General features: G+C 39.7%; 2 protein-coding genes across 15 annotated transcripts in view; one reads left to right on the top strand and one right to left on the bottom strand.

Moving 5' to 3' along the window:
* Positions 1 to 17797, top strand: part of LOC124158809 — a 58843-nt gene that overhangs the window by 8778 nt on the left and 32268 nt on the right. The window lies entirely within an intron of this gene.
* Positions 351 to 3379, bottom strand: LOC124158805 (glycine-rich cell wall structural protein 1.8-like). 13 transcript variants are annotated; one of them, XM_046534132.1, is made up of 3 exons: positions 1885 to 3379; positions 848 to 1746; positions 351 to 480 (listed from the first exon to the last, which is right to left on the bottom strand). In XM_046534132.1, exons 1-2 carry the CDS (start codon positions 3293 to 3295, stop codon positions 866 to 868), a joined length of 2292 nt encoding a protein of 763 aa, XP_046390088.1. In that variant the 5' UTR covers positions 3296 to 3379; the 3' UTR covers positions 351 to 480; positions 848 to 865. The 13 variants fall into 13 exon arrangements, with proteins under 13 accessions (XP_046390088.1, XP_046390089.1, XP_046390085.1 ...); XM_046534133.1 differs by having other exon boundaries at positions 1900 to 3379; XM_046534129.1 differs by having other exon boundaries at positions 848 to 1815; positions 1885 to 3378.

The following is a 17797-nucleotide window of genomic DNA, read 5'->3' as shown; positions in this document are numbered from 1 at the left end:
TTTGAAACATTCAATTCTTGACTAAATATTCAATAAGCATTCTTGGATTATCAAACGATCTTTTCGTGTATTCACGTCTGAGCATGGAATTTATATTTTCTTGTTTCGCCTCCCAAAAATATTGACACCTGAGGATTAACTATTGGGATTGGGCTAGGTGATTGATTAGTTTAAATTTTACTCTTTATTCCGAGATTTTTGCTGTCAGCCTTGGTAGTACTTAATGCAGCAGTATAATTTATATTCCCCCATGAGGTCTATGATAATTTTATCGTACCATTAAGTTATAATGAAACTTATATATTCGCGTTTAAGTCTAGAGGGAAGGGCGTTTTAAATACATAAACCACTTTAAATGAAATTGTTTTATTTTATTTTTACATTTTAATGAAATGTGCTGTTGAATCCATCGGTGACTTTCGAAACGAGATGAGATGATCGTAGCTGTTTCTAGTTCGATGTTTCATGTTGTGTAGCAGTCTGAAAAATAACAAAAATATGGCCTTAATAGTATAATTGATATTGATTTCTACAAGTTTAAGAATAAGTGAATTTGACTGATAAAGAATTCATATGATTTTGGCTTATTTATTGTTTTGGCGTTATTTTTAAATTTTTATATCTCTATTTCATTGGGTTCATGAAATGACAATGAAGGTAATATCGATATACGTCAACAGTTATGGCTAAGTTCAATTTAATTTTTATCTTTCGTCATATTTGTTAGCATGGGGCAATAAATTATTAATTCAGAAGTCATCTTTTAACTTTTCGCCATTATCTTTTTCTTATTCTCATTAAATGTAAGGATAATTTTCGCAAAAAATATTTGAAAGAGTATAATCACCGTGAGATGATGAGTCCATTAATATCCTCCTCCGTAGGAAGGCTGCTTGTACGTCTTAGGGCAAGCGATGACGGGGACAGGTGGTACGGGTGGCAGCGCTGGCAGGACGGCAACGTACGGCTGATGACCCTTGGAGTATGACTTCTCGTAGTAGTGACCTTTAGTGGCGATCATGGTGTCCTTGTATTTCACGGGCGTGGAGTCATATCCTCCATATCCTCCGTAGCCTCCATCCTTGCCGTAAGCAGCTCCTCCATATGAACCACCTCCGTATGAAGCGCCTCCGTATGCTGGTTTTCCGTAAGCAGGTGCGGGTGCATATGACTTAGCTGGTGCTGCGTAACCGCCGCCGTAACCTCCACCGTAGCTCATACCCTTACCGTAGGACATACCTCCGTAACCGCTTGGCTTATCGTAACCGTAGCTCATGCCGTAGCCGTGGCCCATGGTCTTGCCATAAGCAGGTTTGCCGTAGCCAGAGTCGTAGCCTTTATGGGCTCCGTATGCCATTCCACCGCCATAGCCTCCCTTTTCATAGCCTCCCTTGGAGTATCCGTCGCCGTATCCTCCTTTCTCATAGCCTCCCTTGCCATATCCTCCCTTCTCTTCGTGTCCTCCGTATCCACCCTTGCCGTAGCCGTCGCCATAGCCACCCTTGCCATATCCTCCCTTCTCTTCGTGTCCACCGTAGCCTCCCTTAGCATAGCCATCGCCGTAGCCACCCTTGCCGTATCCTCCCTTCTCTTCGTGTCCGCCATAGCCTCCCTTAGCATAGCCATCGCCGTAGCCACCCTTGCCGTATCCTCCCTTCTCTTCGTGTCCGCCATAGCCTCCCTTAGCATAGCCATCGCCGTAGCCACCCTTGCCGTATCCTCCCTTCTCTTCGTGTCCACCGTAGCCTCCCTTGGCGTAGCTGTCTCCATAACCTCCCTTGGCATATCCTCCCTTCTCTTCGTGTCCACCGTAGCCTCCCTTGGCGTAGCTGTCTCCATAACCTCCCTTGCCGTATCCTCCCTTCTCTTCGTGTCCACCGTAGCCTCCCTTCTCGTAGCCTCCCTTAGCATAGCCATCGCCGTAGCCTCCCTTGGCATATCCTCCCTTCTCTTCGTGTCCACCGTAGCCTCCCTTGGCGTAACTGTCTCCATAACCTCCCTTGCCATATCCTCCCTTCTCTTCGTGTCCACCGTAACCTCCCTTCTCGTAGCCTCCCTTGGAATAGCCATCGCCATAGCCTCCCTTTCCGTATCCTCCCTTCTCTTCGTGTCCACCGTAGCCTCCCTTAGCATAGCCGTCTCCATAGCCTCCCTTGCCATATCCTCCCTTCTCTTCGTGTCCACCGTAGCCTCCCTTAGCATAGCCGTCGCCATAGCCTCCCTTGGCATAGCTGTCGCCATAACCTCCCTTGCCATATCCTCCCTTCTCTTCGTGTCCTCCATAGCCTCCTTTGCCGTAACCGTCGCCGTAGCCTCCCTTCTCACCGTATCCCTTCTCGTAGCCTCCCTTAGCGTACCCTCCCTTTTCTTCATAGCCGCCGCCGTATCCTCCCTTGCCATACCCTCCCTTCTCTTCGTGTCCTCCATAGCCTCCCTTGGCGTAGCCTCCCTTCTCTCCGTAGCCCTTGGCCATGCCGTATCCTCCGTGTTCGCCATATCCTCCCTTCTCTCCGTAGCCCTTGGCCATGCCGTATCCTCCGTGTTCGCCATAGCCTCCCTTCTCTCCGTAGCCCTTCGCCATGCCGTATCCTCCGTGTTCGCCATAGCCTCCCTTCTCTCCGTAGCCCTTCGCCATGCCGTATCCTCCGTGTTCGCCATAGCCTCCCTTCTCTCCGTAGCCCTTCGCCATGCCGTATCCACCGTGTTCGCCATAGCCTCCTTTCTCGCCGTATCCTTTAGTCATGCCGTAGCCGCCGTGTTCACCATATCCTCCCTTCTCGCCGTATCCTTTAGCCATGCCGTACCCTCCTTTCTCCCCGTATCCTTTCTCGTACCCGCCTTTCTCGTATCCTCCCTTTCCATAGCCTCCCTTGCCGTATGGGTCCGCGCCGTAGGATTGCATAGGAACGAAGTGGTAGGTTGTCGTGGCGTACTTGTCGTCGTCGTACTTGGGCGCGGGGGCGGCGTGGTAGAGCGCTCCGTAGCCGCTGGGCGCCGCCTTCCCTCCGTAGGGCGCAGCACTCCGGGCTCCGCTGAAGGCTTCGGCCTCCTCCTCGGCTCCTTCTTCGGCCTCGGCCGCCGCGGACCGCATCATGGCCGCATTCTCGGCGAACTTGCGCACCCTGGCGCCGCCCTCCGACTCGGAGGTGGCGATCTCCGCCGCTTCTGCTTCCTTGACCTCCTTGGTCTCCTTCACGGCGGTCGCCGCCGTCTCTTCGGCCGCCCTGGTCGTCTGCAGGGAGAGGGAGAGTACGAGGATGAAGCAGAGGGTGGTCAGCGAGAACCACTTGGCCATGTTTGCGGTGGTGTCTTTTCCCGTGTCGCCGACGATGAGCCCGAACTGTTCGGGAGCTTGTCCAAAGTGAAGGCTAACGACTCAAGGGTCCGCAGTGCCGATTTATACGATCGGTCGCGTGTTGTCGAGGGAGGTGGGGTGCTGTAGGGATGGGGATGGGAGTTCGAAGAGAGTAGATTGAGAAGAATAGGTGGGATCCGGAGGGGTGATTTTTGGGTGGGGTAAGGGGAGAGTTGGGTGGATTGCGTGAACAGCACAGACGCATAGCGCTCGTTATGCTGACTTAGGGAGTGATCAAAGGTGGGTGGTGGGAGGGGGCGTGGGAGAGGCGCATACTTGAGGAATGGAAATTTTTCAGGATGGACTGTGAATGACATATTCTTCGATCCAAGTCTTCCGAGACGGATGCATTGTTTCAATAGTTTGAAAGGTTACCCCGCGGTACTTCTTTCGTTTGTCCTCGGAGACTTTTCTCGAGCGCAGCAAATTCGCTCCAAAGTTCGGCGGCCCGTAAATCGCTGGCAGTGTGCATTTTAATGACTTATTAATCTCATAATTGGTTTTCTCACGGGGAGGCCGTATCTATGCATTGGTGATACTGTCTGAGCGCAGATTTATTCCCCTTGCGGGATAATTGGTTTTCAATCGCCAATACCTGTGTTTCATTTCCTAAATAACAGCAAGCACGATGATAAAATACTTACGAAATGTTTGAACCGCATTTAGGTATTTTTGCTGTGAAAATTCCACTACCACATTCGATATTCAATTTTTCTTTGAAACCTTATACCCTAGTGAATAATTTAAAACCTTATGATATCATTATTTAGCCTACCTAATTTTTATGAGCCGTAATAAACTTACTCTTTATCGTTCCTCCGCATAGGCAGAATTCTACTAATAGGTGTCAGCATATTATTTTATTTTCTTGGTATCCGATTCGATGTAATTTTAGGTTACGTTTATTTTGGTTTCAACTCATTTGATGCCTTATTCTTGACAGTATTATGTACTTACCATGTTAACATCTTTGTATTCATTGTATAAATGCATTTCGTAATCAATATTTCACCCACCATCCCTGAAAGAAAATAATCTGTTTTCATTGCTAACCTTTTTTAATATGTTACACAATTTTTCGTAGTTTCATTCCATTCCAAAAATAGAAAGGTTAGAATGTTTTAAGACTGATGGATTCGTTTACGAACTCCACCAAAAATGGCATATCATCGCAATAAATCGAATTTTATGGTGCAATTGTTCTAATGAAATTGTAAAAAATTATAATGACATGGTAAAATATTATTGATTTCTTAAATAGCCTTTATATTCGTAAACTAGTGGCATTTTTAGGAAATTCTTGCGGATAAGATATAAAGAGACAAGTGAATCTATTTCTCTGCAATTGAAAGACACGGTCTCCGGCGTTACTTTGTGGAACTGTTTCAAATTAAAAATAAAAGTAATTTGTTGTATTCCACACTTATTCAGATACCCGGGTCGTACCAATTCAAAGAAAGTTTGGAATACAACAAAGTGTTTTTATTTTTAATTCTGCAATTGCCATTTAATATTCATAATATTTCAAAATTCCTGTGTCAAAATTATCAAAATCAACTTTACTTTTCTTTACAAAAGACTGAAGAGGGTCCAAAATCATCACTGGATGGGTAAAAGAGTCAAAATCCTGGTCTGATATTTTGTATTTTCATCCACTCTCCGTATTTCCTTTTTATAACTTTGGAATCCGCATGAACTCCCTGTTAGTAAAGCGAATGGAACGAGATCTTAGTATTAACTACGAATTCTGAATAGTTAAAGGATTTACGGATAAATTTAGTGTATTCTCTGTCTTTATCATTGGACATTCACCTGAATACGGTGATTTGTCATCGAAATAATGTTCTAGTTTGTCTGTTTTGTATATTATTTAGTACAAAGAGAAATTCAAGGAGGTCGATCTTGTTAATATTTCATTTAAATTCGAGTTACTAGTATATCTGTGATAACATTACACTTCTTTCTGTATTTTTTTCCTGGGCCTGGTCTCATTACTTACCTTTTAGATGTCGGAGTATGGTGAACGAGATGGGTCGTACCAATTCAAAGAAAGTTTGGAATACAACAAAGTGTTTTTATTTTTAATTCTGCAATTGCCATTTAATATTCATAATATTTCAAAATTCCTGTGTCAAAATTATCAAAATCAACTTTACTTTTCTTTACAAAAGACTGAAGAGGGTCCAAAATCATCACTGGATGGGTAAAAGAGTCAAAATCCTGGTCTGATATTTTGTATTTTCATCCACTCTCCGTATTTCCTTTTTATAACTTTGGAATCCGCATGAACTCCCTGTTAGTAAAGCGAATGGAACGAGATCTTAGTATTAACTACGAATTCTGAATAGTTAAAGGATTTACGGATAAATTTAGTGTATTCTCTGTCTTTATCATTGGACATTCACCTGAATACGGTGATTTGTCATCGAAATAATGTTCTAGTTTGTCTGTTTTGTATATTATTTAGTACAAAGAGAAATTCAAGGAGGTCGATCTTGTTAATATTTCATTTAAATTCGAGTTACTAGTATATCTGTGATAACATTACACTTCTTTCTGTATTTTTTTCCTGGGCCTGGTCTCATTACTTACCTTTTAGATGTCGGAGTATGGTGAACGAGATGGGTCGTACCAATTCAAAGAAAGTTTGGAATACAACAAAGTGTTTTTATTTTTAATTCTGCAATTGCCATTTAATATTCATAATATTTCAAAATTCCTGTGTCAAAATTATCAAAATCAACTTTACTTTTCTTTACAAAAGACTGAAGAGGGTCCAAAATCATCACTGGATGGGTAAAAGAGTCAAAATCCTGGTCTGATATTTTGTATTTTCATCCACTCTCCGTATTTCCTTTTTATAACTTTGGAATCCGCATGAACTCCCTGTTAGTAAAGCGAATGGAACGAGATCTTAGTATTAACTACGAATTCTGAATAGTTAAAGGATTTACGGATAAATTTAGTGTATTCTCTGTCTTTATCATTGGACATTCACCTGAATACGGTGATTTGTCATCGAAATAATGTTCTAGTTTGTCTGTTTTGTATATTATTTAGTACAAAGAGAAATTCAAGGAGGTCGATCTTGTTAATATTTCATTTAAATTCGAGTTACTAGTATATCTGTGATAACATTACACTTCTTTCTGTATTTTTTTCCTGGGCCTGGTCTCATTACTTACCTTTTAGATGTCGGAGTATGGTGAACGAGATGGACATTTGGGAAGTAGTGCAAACATTGAATAATTTGAATAATTTAACATTAGATTCTATTCTGAGGAACATTTTGAGTGCCGATGTAGTTCGTTTATGCTGAAAGAAAAGGGGATGGTTATTACTGATAAGGAATGCTGAGATATTCATCAATGCATCCTGCTGCATGGTTGATGGTTGGGTGAAATACAAAAAAGGAGTTGTTTGCAGGCAAGGCAGTCATAGTTGCTGAATGGCGAAAGTACATACATTAGTAGCAAGTTTCGCATTCATACATGTAATAATATGTATGTGTTGAGCTGTTAAAGTTGAATATTAACGTCAAAATGTGAATAGGATATCCGGATATTGTCTTCTTTTTCAGCAATTATTTATTGATGTTGTTAAAATCGTTCCGCTCAGCTATGACGTGGGAAAACCTCGCCAGGTTTTGGTTGTCATCAGTCATTTTTGAAGATTGCACATCATTGAAATTTCGCCATCTTAGTCATATTCGTCGTGGAGTCTACCAAGTTATGATGTTTTCCGTTCTACGTTTTCCGTGATGGATGATTTCCATTATATCTCGCCAGAGAGTATTATCGCTAATGCCAATTATAATTGCAGATATTTGGTATTCTCTGTTTATTTGCGTGTACAGCACCTCCTTAAATTTTTTGGCTTATTTGGTAATATTACCTGAATTATTTCTGTAACCTTCATTTAAATTTTGCGTGCTCCCTCTCAAGGTTTTCATTACATGATGGACTTTTTGGCTTGGTTTTTTGGCCATACTTCCTACTTTCTTTTGGAAACAAAATTATTCCTCTCATGTTCTTTTGTTGTGCATATTTCTCTTCTTATTGTCACTTCATTAGATTTTTTGCGCTTTTTCTTTCCATAAATCTTGTGCTTGTCCTTGAAATAAATTTGGCTGGACTATAATAAATTGATATAAAACATTTGCTGAAGTCAATAAAAAGTCTCTATGATAGAAAGCGCATGTGAATTGATTTTAGTAAAGTTTTCCGAAATTTATATGCAATCACCGAAGAAAAAATGAGTAAATTTTTTACCTCTCTATGTCCGAGTTATTTGTATACGCTGAGGAAAAAAATCAAATTTATATCTAATTAATCTGGGTTGGGTAAATGTAATAGAAAGGTTATTAGTACTCAAGTCAAGATGACTTTTTAAAGTTAAAGTTATTCAATGAAAATAATTTAGTTAAATTTATAAATCTCTCATTATTTTACTCCGAACCGGTTTAATCTAGTGGCGCAGTCATATGCTATCGATTGCTTATGCCATGAGGGCGAAGTAATGCTCGTGATGCAGTAATCACTTGTTTTACATTACTTATCTATATAAAGAGCTATATGTTCAAAATGGCTATGGGTATTTCGTAGTAGAAGACATGCAAATTTTGGGATTCTTTTTATTTAAGTTTAGGAGTATGTATATGAGGATGATGGTGTTAGTATTTGTTGGGTGGTTGCAAATTTTTCATCGCATTTTTTAGCAAGACTTTTTTTATTTCTTTGAAGGACAGACTCGCGTCAATGTCCTCTGTGCTGAGGTATCTCCGACCGTCTTCCTCTCGTCATTGCGAAAACGGAAAGTGATGACCAGCGCACTCCCCTCCCCCACGTTATCCCCTCGCTGACTTCTCCACTTGCAACCAGTAACCGAAGACCCCCACAAAGTGGAATGCAAGGCCGCCCTGCCCACCCCTCCCTCAAAACTTCCCTCTAGGCAGAATCGAGCTTCTGCCTCTTCGATGGGAATATTTTATCGCGAAATTTTTTTTTTTGAAACCTCTCACTCTGTCCTAACCCGATTACTCTTTTGTATATTCGCATATCTTTTATTCATTTCTGGTTGTATGTGTTTTCGTGATTACATGTAGAGAAACTTCTTTATGTAAGTGAAGTACGAGACCTCATATGGTCTTCATTCACTGTGCCGTATCTCCGTCGTCATTACTATTTAGCTTCCAAAAATTAATGTATAGTGTCTTCATGTCTTGAATTATTGGCTTCTGAGGATTACTCACCAATACTTCATTCGTTACGAAAATAAAGAGATTTAAGGTCCAAGTAAAATGTCAATGAAATATTTTATCATGAAGAATCATCGGTATATATAGACTACGATATGCATAATTCGGGTTTTAATACAGGATAAGAGTGGAATGGTGATAGGTAAAGGAGAGAAAACCCGCCGTCTCGGGCCCGCTCAAATGGCGAAGGGAGTGCTTGTACGTGGGGGTATTGAAAAGCAAGGTCTCCTATTTCTTTAAAAATGGAACATAAATTTATTCTCAATTTTGCGTGTATCATTGGAAAGGCTGAGCATTTAGCTATTTTATGCATAGTTGCCTAGATGATCGATTACTTTTTGCATCCTTGTAACCAGCTTTTGAATACTGGGGTCGTAACACTCTCCCGCCGTTTTGCGAAGCCAACTGTTGACTGCGTCTTGCATTTCCTCGTCTGACTTGAATCTCTGTCCCCCGAGGACTTTTTTGAAAGCGGGAAAAAAAGGTGGTAGTCCCTCGGGGCAACTTTCCGGCAGTATAGAGTGTGGTCGAAGATATCCTCGCTGAATTAATTGATTATGGCGATCGTTTGATGTGACACACGTGGACGTGCTTTTTTGTGTCCATCGGTGAGCTGCTCAGGGACCCACGTGGCAGACATCGTGTTGTAACCGAGGACCTCCAACACAATATTCTGCACGGAGAAGTTGCCACACCCTTCATATAGACCTTTCTTTATCTCATAAAGGGTTATTCTCCGGTTATTGCGCTCCATGTTATCAATTCAAACCGCCGTTGATTCTGGCAAACTCGGCCTCTTCGACCGCTGCTCATCATGGACGTTTTCCCGTCCATTAGAAAACTCCCGGCACCATTTCCCCACATTTTTGATGGCCATACACTTCTTACCATATACCTCCACTAACTGGAGACGAATTTCTATCGGGGAAAACATTTTCGTTTTCAAAAAATCGAATGACTTAGCGTAGTTCGCACCTGGCGGGCGAGCAAAGCGGGAGCTTCATCCTTAACGACTGCTACACAGCGATTAAATGGCCTAAAGTAACGTGAGTGGTTTTAAGTTTTAGCATAGGAACCAAGGAATGCAGTGCTTTAGTCAAATTTCTCCTAGCGACTCGCGTTCGGAAATAGTGTCGTTGGAGACCTTACTTTTCAATACACCCTCGAGGTTGATTACTGATAAGTATTACTGATTTCACATATTAATTTTTTTCCTTTCCTAAATAGATTTTTCATTCAAGTGCTGCAAATGAATGTTTATTTATAGAATGGTCATCTTTCAACATTTTCAACAACTTTGACCTGCATAAGTTTTAATTTAACTCTATTTATGAGACTTTTGAGTGATTTCGGCGTCCTTTAAATAATTAACTAACGCTTTGCATCCCTTGTTTGGGGGTTCCTCAGGGCTATGTGTGGTTAACGGTTATAATGATGTAAAGGATAATCATAATAGATGTTAACTACTTCTGCCTTTGAGTAAGCCTCCGGTGGGTAAGGAAAACGTTTGATAATTATTAATATAAAAGATATATAAAGAGGGAAAATGTTTTAGCAAAGTAATTTTTTCGCGTTCCTGAATTTTCCCCATATTGGTACTTAATTAACTTTACATAATTACCCCTAAATACATTTTAGAAACAAAATTAATTCCTAAATCGCCTATTTCTTCGTACAAGCAAAAATAATTTCTGTAACAAGCGCGAAGATTAAGTGTTTTTCACCGAACTACAGGCTGTACAGGCTGTGGGAAATCACGAAGTTGATCCCGGTATTGTAGTTCATTCTGTAAATAGAGTTTCGTTTCAAACATTTTTGTCATGCCGTTGTTTAATGCTTTACGCGTGCGTTATTTTGACACCGCTTCCTGGTCTTGCAACTCCTGTGATAGCTGTCTTTCGTCAGAGCATTCCTAAGGCTGCATTCTTCTGAGTACATAATATTTTCCAAATGATAACTGATGGATTGGAGAAACTAATTCTAGAGACCGTGAAATTTCACCTACGACGAAGGCGAGGGAGGTGGGTTAGGACTGATTATTTCCTTCTATTTTCTGCCCATTCTCTTGTAATGTGAATCCAAACGGTAGTGATAATTTCCAGTGTATAATTTTTTTGTGTCAACTATGTGGCATTTCAGTGGCTTTGATTCAATTGCATTCTCGTTAACAAATATAATCTACTATAATTGTAGATCCATTCGTCGTTATTGCCGATAAAGATATCATTTACCTAAAGATTAAATTTTCATCCGGAAAGATATTACTCGTACGGGTGATGATGTCAAAATCAGCTGTTACGCGATTTTTATGTTAGACTAATTGGATGGCACATGATTATTTTAGAAGCTGCTAAATTCCGTAAAGCTCTCTGCTACTCCCCAAATGTATTTTCCTTCGAATGCACTCATTATTCACATTTCTTTGGCAATTTATCTGTTGTCTCGTAGTTGTAACTATTTCGCAGCCCTTGTTGGAATCCTTGACTTTCGCGGAAACAAATTTTTGTGATTTATATCTTTGAATATTTTGAACAACCACTGGCATTCGCGGCGTAACGTACTATCCTTTCCTCGTTTTAGGATACTGTTCATATCTTATACCTTATTCAGAAACTTAATGAATTATTGAGATCGCGAAAATTCGCATTCGTAAAATTCAAGAAGCCCTACTCAAATCGCGGTGAGCAAAATTGAAAACGATTACTTCATGCATGTAAAAATGGAACGGGTTGTATTTATCTTCAAGATTAACACATGCCTAATTGTATTCATTTCGCATTATCAATACGTAATATTGTTTTCGTGTATCCTTACTCGAATCGCAAGTTAATAACCGTATCGTCTGAATACGAAATATGTCACTTCCACAGAAACTTACGTAGAAATTAGGATAAACTTGACTTTTTATGATTGATTTGTTTCCAGTAGATTTGAACAGGATTAAAGACAGCGACGAATCAATTGCTCACGACGATTGAAGTGCTAGGCAGATGTTGCGTGATTTATATTTTAATATTTATATAGAGATATGACTCTGTCAAATCGTATAAAAACTGTGAGAGGTGGAAGCCGATAGACTTATTTTTGTGGTAACAGCCGGGAATATTTATTCGTCAATGCTCTTCTGCCTGGATTTTTAATTTCCCATCCTCTTTTCCCCTTTTTTCACCCAAATTTCTTCTCCTCTGTCACATTTTCACATTACTTGGCGCACTTAATCTCCCTTCTGAAATGACGTTCTCGTTTATTTCATGATTTGTTCTTTTAGTGGTTAGCTCTTATACTATCTGCACACGTGGAACATCAACGACGCACACTGAATTCGTACGGGAGCTCTATTTTAAGCCAAGATTTCAGCCAGCATTTTTTGCTATGTTATTTATTGATTAAATTTTCGTTTCCCCATAATTACCACCGAGGATTTTTCTCATAATTATGGCGGCTCCTGCTTTTTCCATGCATAATTCTCGTTCTCACAAAAAAATTGTTTCTGTATTCATAGTAAAATCACTTTTTCTTTTATCATCATCGTCTTCATATTACCTATTTTTTTAATATTGCCCCTCCTCTTGTTAAATATTTTGTTCATGCCTCCCTTGCACGTATTACGAATTTAATTGTTAATTGACACCTTTAAACATCTTCAAACACTCATGCTCTTTTATATCTTTTAATTTGGTTTCGTGTTCTCGCCAGCAATCTTGAATACTAATTTTTTTGTCTTTTCCTTAGTTGGACATTTCCTGTGTTTCTCCGTGTCAACATCGGAACGTAACGTCTCCGTTTGCGGAACGCCTCCTTAGGCAACTTAGTAATGATACTGAAAACTTTCCTATCCCGTGATAGTACTCCCCTAATGCACTTATGAGATTAGTTAATTGATTAGCATTAAATATAATCAGTTAATTAATTCAGTTCAGTTTCAAAATACATGACGGAGTATTAAAGATTTTTAGAATTAAGTATCCAAAATCTTTGTTGCGAGTAATGTTAACTTCGTCATTGGACATCAACTCTGGTTTATCGAATAATACTTCCCCTCTATTTTCACGACTGCTAATTCCTACCAAAATGCGTTAGTCTTCATTCTTATTCACTTAGTTTTTAGTTGAATTTGTATCTGTCATGTATATTTGCAGTAACTCTACCTTTGAAATATTTCATGGAACATCTATCTTTGACTTTTTTAATCAGACTATTGTGTTGTGAAATATATTTCTACGATTAAGTATATTCGTTTTCCCTCCTGTTATAGTATTACAGCGCCGTATTTAAAAAAATGTTAGACCCATCTGAATAAACCGTCTTGTTATCAATTTTGCTTTGGCATCCAGAAGAATACTCCATGCATTTGTCTTCGTAGAATTTGTCCTTACTTTCGAGCTCGATCCTGGAAAACCTCGGATTTTACCTTCGATTGTGTGAGCTTTTTGCCTCTGTCTTCCTGCCGATCATTTCTTTCATGGTAATATCAAAAATGAGTCATAAATGTATGGGTATTCCGATCATTCCAGCACTTAATTGATCGTACTCCATTTGTTTCCTCTCGCCATATCCCAAGAGGAATTTGAAGGCATATCCTCCAGCTCTTTACATTTTATCCACCAGCATCGAAAATTATGGATGAGGAGAGATGTGCTCAGTCTTTCTTCGTGTTTCTTGTGAGATATGCGACACGATGCTGTGGAAGTTCTTAATATTAGTTAAATGAAACATTGCAATATTACCACAGGATTTAATCGAACACGACGTGTTTCGTTGTCACAAAAACATTCTCAAGTTTTCTTGATGTGCACTAATAGCTACGAAACATGTCGTGGTCTTATTAATCCTGTGAAAATGTTGCAATGCTTGATTTAACTAACTTTCTCCGTATGTATGCACATCTGAAAAATGTTTGGAAACTATGGTTTATATGTTTTATAAAAAAACCTTGTGAATTTCACAAAAATAATTTTAATATCCACCAGTTTAATATCACCTGACGATGCCGCACAGCGACGAAAGTGGTAAATATTTAAACTATTTATATGAAATCTGTGGACACTGGGGAAAGAAGACGAGAGAAGATTGGAGGCATTTGAGATGTGGGTATGGAGAAGGTAAAATGGACGGAAAGGAAAAGGAACGACAAAGCGCTGGATATGGTTGGCTAGGAGAGGCAACTTTTAGATGAGATATGGAGGAAACAGAAGGTATGGATGGGAGGAGTACTTAGCGGGGAGGGGATGTTGAAAATGGTGTTGAAGGGTAATAATAATAATAATAATAAACGTCTTTATTGGGCGAGATTGGGACTAGAGAGTCCCATCTTCCATCTATAAATTATGAATGGCATGTTCCAAGAAGAATCCCCATTATTCCGACAGATGTACCAATTGAATACAAACGGGTTCAATTTCCAATTAGATTGGCATTCACAATGACAAGTCTCAAGGCCAAACGAAGTCTTTAGTGGTTTTGAGGCACAACGTGTTCTTCTTACGGACAATTATACGTGGCATGTTCACGCGTGGGTAAACAATTCATTTTGTTTTGGCTAAAGATAGATTTACTAAAAATATCGCACACTCCATTGAATTAAGAGGCTGATATTTTTTAATAGTCATAATTTGTGATAGAGATGTAATTTGAAATGTATTGATTACTAGCAGGCCACCCGGTGTTGCTCGGGAAGTATAGTACCCAGAGAAGTGGGAAACTTGGAACTGGGAATTCATGGTCACATGGCAGGATTTTTAGGTAAAAGAACAAAGCGGGTCTGATGATGGTATACATATATATCTGCAAACAATGGAAACAATGATTTCTGTATATCGCGCACGGGATGAACTTACGCATACCTACCCCAGATAAAGTTTTGCACCAAAGTAGAGTCCATATAGTTATGTTTTACCAGTCCGTGTCAAGGGTTTTGTCTACTCAGAAGGATTAGCAACCACAGAAGTTGCATGACGTCCCCACACACTTATAATAAGTTAGTTATTTTTTATTTGACCACCAAAATATTTACTAGAAATAATTTATATGGCAAAACAACGTTTGTCGGGTCAGCTAGTACTGTAATAATAATATGAAATCTACAAGGTTTTTTTATTTAACTTGAAGCAATTTCACGAAGTCTCGCCTCAAACTATCCATTTCATCGAGCATTCATTCAAAAATCCATTTTATTGTAATATTTTTTTCTACGAACGACGAAGTGGGTAAGGAAAGGCAGCTTTCAGATGAAATACGGAGGAGACAGAAGGTATGGATGGAGCGAGTACTTAGTGGGGAGGGGATGTTGAAAACAGCATTAGAGGGTAGAACGTTAAGTATTGGGGAGGATAGAATGCTTTGGGAATGAAGGGGAGAGGAAGGGAAAGATTAGTTTTTTTTTAGATAGAATGAAAGGTAGTAAGCCTTAGTGTGAATTGAAGAGGGAAGTGCTTGAAGGAGGCTCCCAGAATTCTTCTGAAATACTCCATGGAAAGCTACCTTAATCGGTAGAATACTTTTTGTACATTTTTTCTTCAGCATATTTTACTTTTACTGATGATGGTATACATATATAACTGCAAACAATGGATTTCACTAATGAATGAGCAACTATTTTTTGGACATTCCCCACTCCTGGCCATACCATTCCCTAAGCGCTCCACCCAATGACGCATACCCTTCCCCAACTTCCCCTTCGCCTGTTACCCATCCATTCCATATAAATACAACCCCATAACCAACCATTCTTGTACTTGATAATGACCTAACGGTCGAAACGCGTTGTACGGACAATAAACTTGTGGAATATTGCCATCTTCGTGTTATTTTTTAAAATATTTTACTTGTCCAATATCGCCTCCTTGAAATCTTTGCTAATGCACCTATTCCATTTTGCAGTTCACGTGGACTAATTTTGCTTTCCCCTCTCCTCACCACCCTGCGGCCACCTTCCGTGTCTCTCTAACTACCTTTCCGTCGGCCATGAACCAGGCTGGGAATTCTTTCCTCGGGATGCTTTTCTCTGCGTCAGCCACTTCAGCAGTTCTTTGTTCTTCTTAACTCTCAGTCCACTTCCTCTGCACACCCCGCCACTTTCCTCTCCGCTTCCTTTTCATGCGCTCAAGACGGTGCATCTTCGTCAGCTATCTTCCGTCGAGGCGTTGGTTGCTTTGTTTCCTCTCTGCTAGCTTTCATGTCCCTCTTTGGAGAATAGTTTTTAGCTGATCTTTTTCATTTGTTTTTTGTTAAGTGAACGTCGTCCGTTTCTTTTCCGTCTTCCTTTATGACGCCGTTTCCATTATTCTATTTGCGTGCGATAACATTTAGCCCCATGCGTAAAACTGGAAGGTGTGTCCATTTCTCCATATTTTGAGGTAAAAAATAGATGCTACTATAAAAGCCTGTATTGACTAGTTGTTCAAGAATATTAATAACAAGCCTTTTCAGGATTAACCAATGTGTAGATTGGTTTTGTGCCGCTTCAAACTATATCCCTCAGTTTATTGATTGTATTATTCCTCCAGTTTATATTCCGACTGTGTGGGGAATGGTTTATTTCGCTACTGAACTGATATTTTTTTTTATCTCTCTCCCTCTCTGAGTTTTATTGACGACATCGCTTCACTTTGCAAGTGATAAGAATGGGGAACATGCACAATTGTTTTAATGTATTAGAATAAAAATGTCACTACCTCAAATGTACTCGTAGAAATTTTCGCGGATGAATAATGTTTTTTAGCTGAATTATGAGCCTTCAAAAATATATCTTCATCGGCTGCTTGAAAACACGGCGTCGTCGGACCGTGACGTCACGGGACGGTATCCACTGATGACAGACTGAGGAAGTGGATAGAAAATCGGTCTATGCAGGGGCTCAAACGCAAATTTGGAGAAACTAATTGCTGTTGTAACATCAAACGGCAAATTGTGAATATTTTGGTTTGCCCAGGCGTTGTTGAACAAAATAAAGGGGATTTTTTGGGGAGATTTGGAAAAATTAAATGAAAATAAGTTAATTGCAGATTGTGGTCTACACACCTACATCATTTGCTTAGTGGAATAAGTGTATTGCAGCATGGATACTCAATATAAAAACGTAAGAAAAGCATATAAATCGTAATCGTGGTACCCTGTAGCTCAACTGTCTCTATTTTCTCGCCGGAGAAGGTTTTTGCTTGTGTCCCGATGGACAAAAATACGCGAAGAAAGTGGTTAATGACCTACAGAATGGAGTTAAATACTTTATCTACCTTGTCAACAGGATATTTCTCAACGTAAGTACACTCTGGAATCAGGTATACCGTAGGGTTTTATCGAATTCCGAGTTATTCTTGGATGGCCACCAATTTTAGGATGTATATCTCATTTCACTTCGTAAACGACCCTAGAAATGTACCTATGAGTATGCCCATTGTAGGATTAAATATATAGGTAGGTGGATATTTATGGGAATAAATAATGATTACGATTAAAACACGGTTAAAAATAAGGAATATACAAGAAATATGAGGCTTTTGGCAAGGTAAACTCAATATGTGATCCGCTGCGTGTCAACGCAAAACCTACAATTTCGACTCATGTTTGCCGTGGGTCTCGGTTCAAAAACAGGAGTAAATACAGCGTACATAGTACTTGAAACTTATTTTTGTCTCTATCAAATACTTTTTTATTACCATTTAACTATCATTTGGACCTCAAATCCGTCCGATTGGGAAAACTATGTAAGCTCTGATTGCTAGATTACTAAGTAAACACATAAGATGAATTTTCAGCTGGCATTGGATCTATTAAAGCATACTGGGTAATAAATAAATAAATATTAAAAAGTACGTAATGTAATTTTTATTAATCGTATAATTATTTACCTGCAAGCCTCGACTCCACGCATCGCGGTAGTTACGAAGCAATCGCTGTTTTTAAAAAAATTCAGCCGCCATAAAGGAGTCGACCAAAAGTAAATTGCCGTATTGTGCCCTCTTAAGTAATTTTGTCCTTTGAGGAACTACTGCAAAGCTCAACGATGATTTTTACTTCGATATGTTGCATTAATGCTCTATCGCTCTAATCTCTTAGCGAAGAGAATGGTGTACCGTGCGATGACGTCAGAAGGCGTTTCAGGTGACGTGACTTCAAGCGATTTTTCGAGCACTTTTAATTAGGATTTAATAACGTTTATGCAGTCCTAGGAGAGTTTTGGCTTATAT

The sequence above is a fragment of the Ischnura elegans genome, chromosome 5 (genome assembly GCF_921293095.1).
Source record: "Ischnura elegans chromosome 5, ioIscEleg1.1, whole genome shotgun sequence".
In the NCBI taxonomy this organism is placed as follows: Eukaryota; Metazoa; Arthropoda; class Insecta; order Odonata; family Coenagrionidae; genus Ischnura; species Ischnura elegans.
The sequence above is the reverse complement of the archived record's forward strand: the minus strand, read 5'-3'. Positions and strand labels throughout refer to the sequence as shown.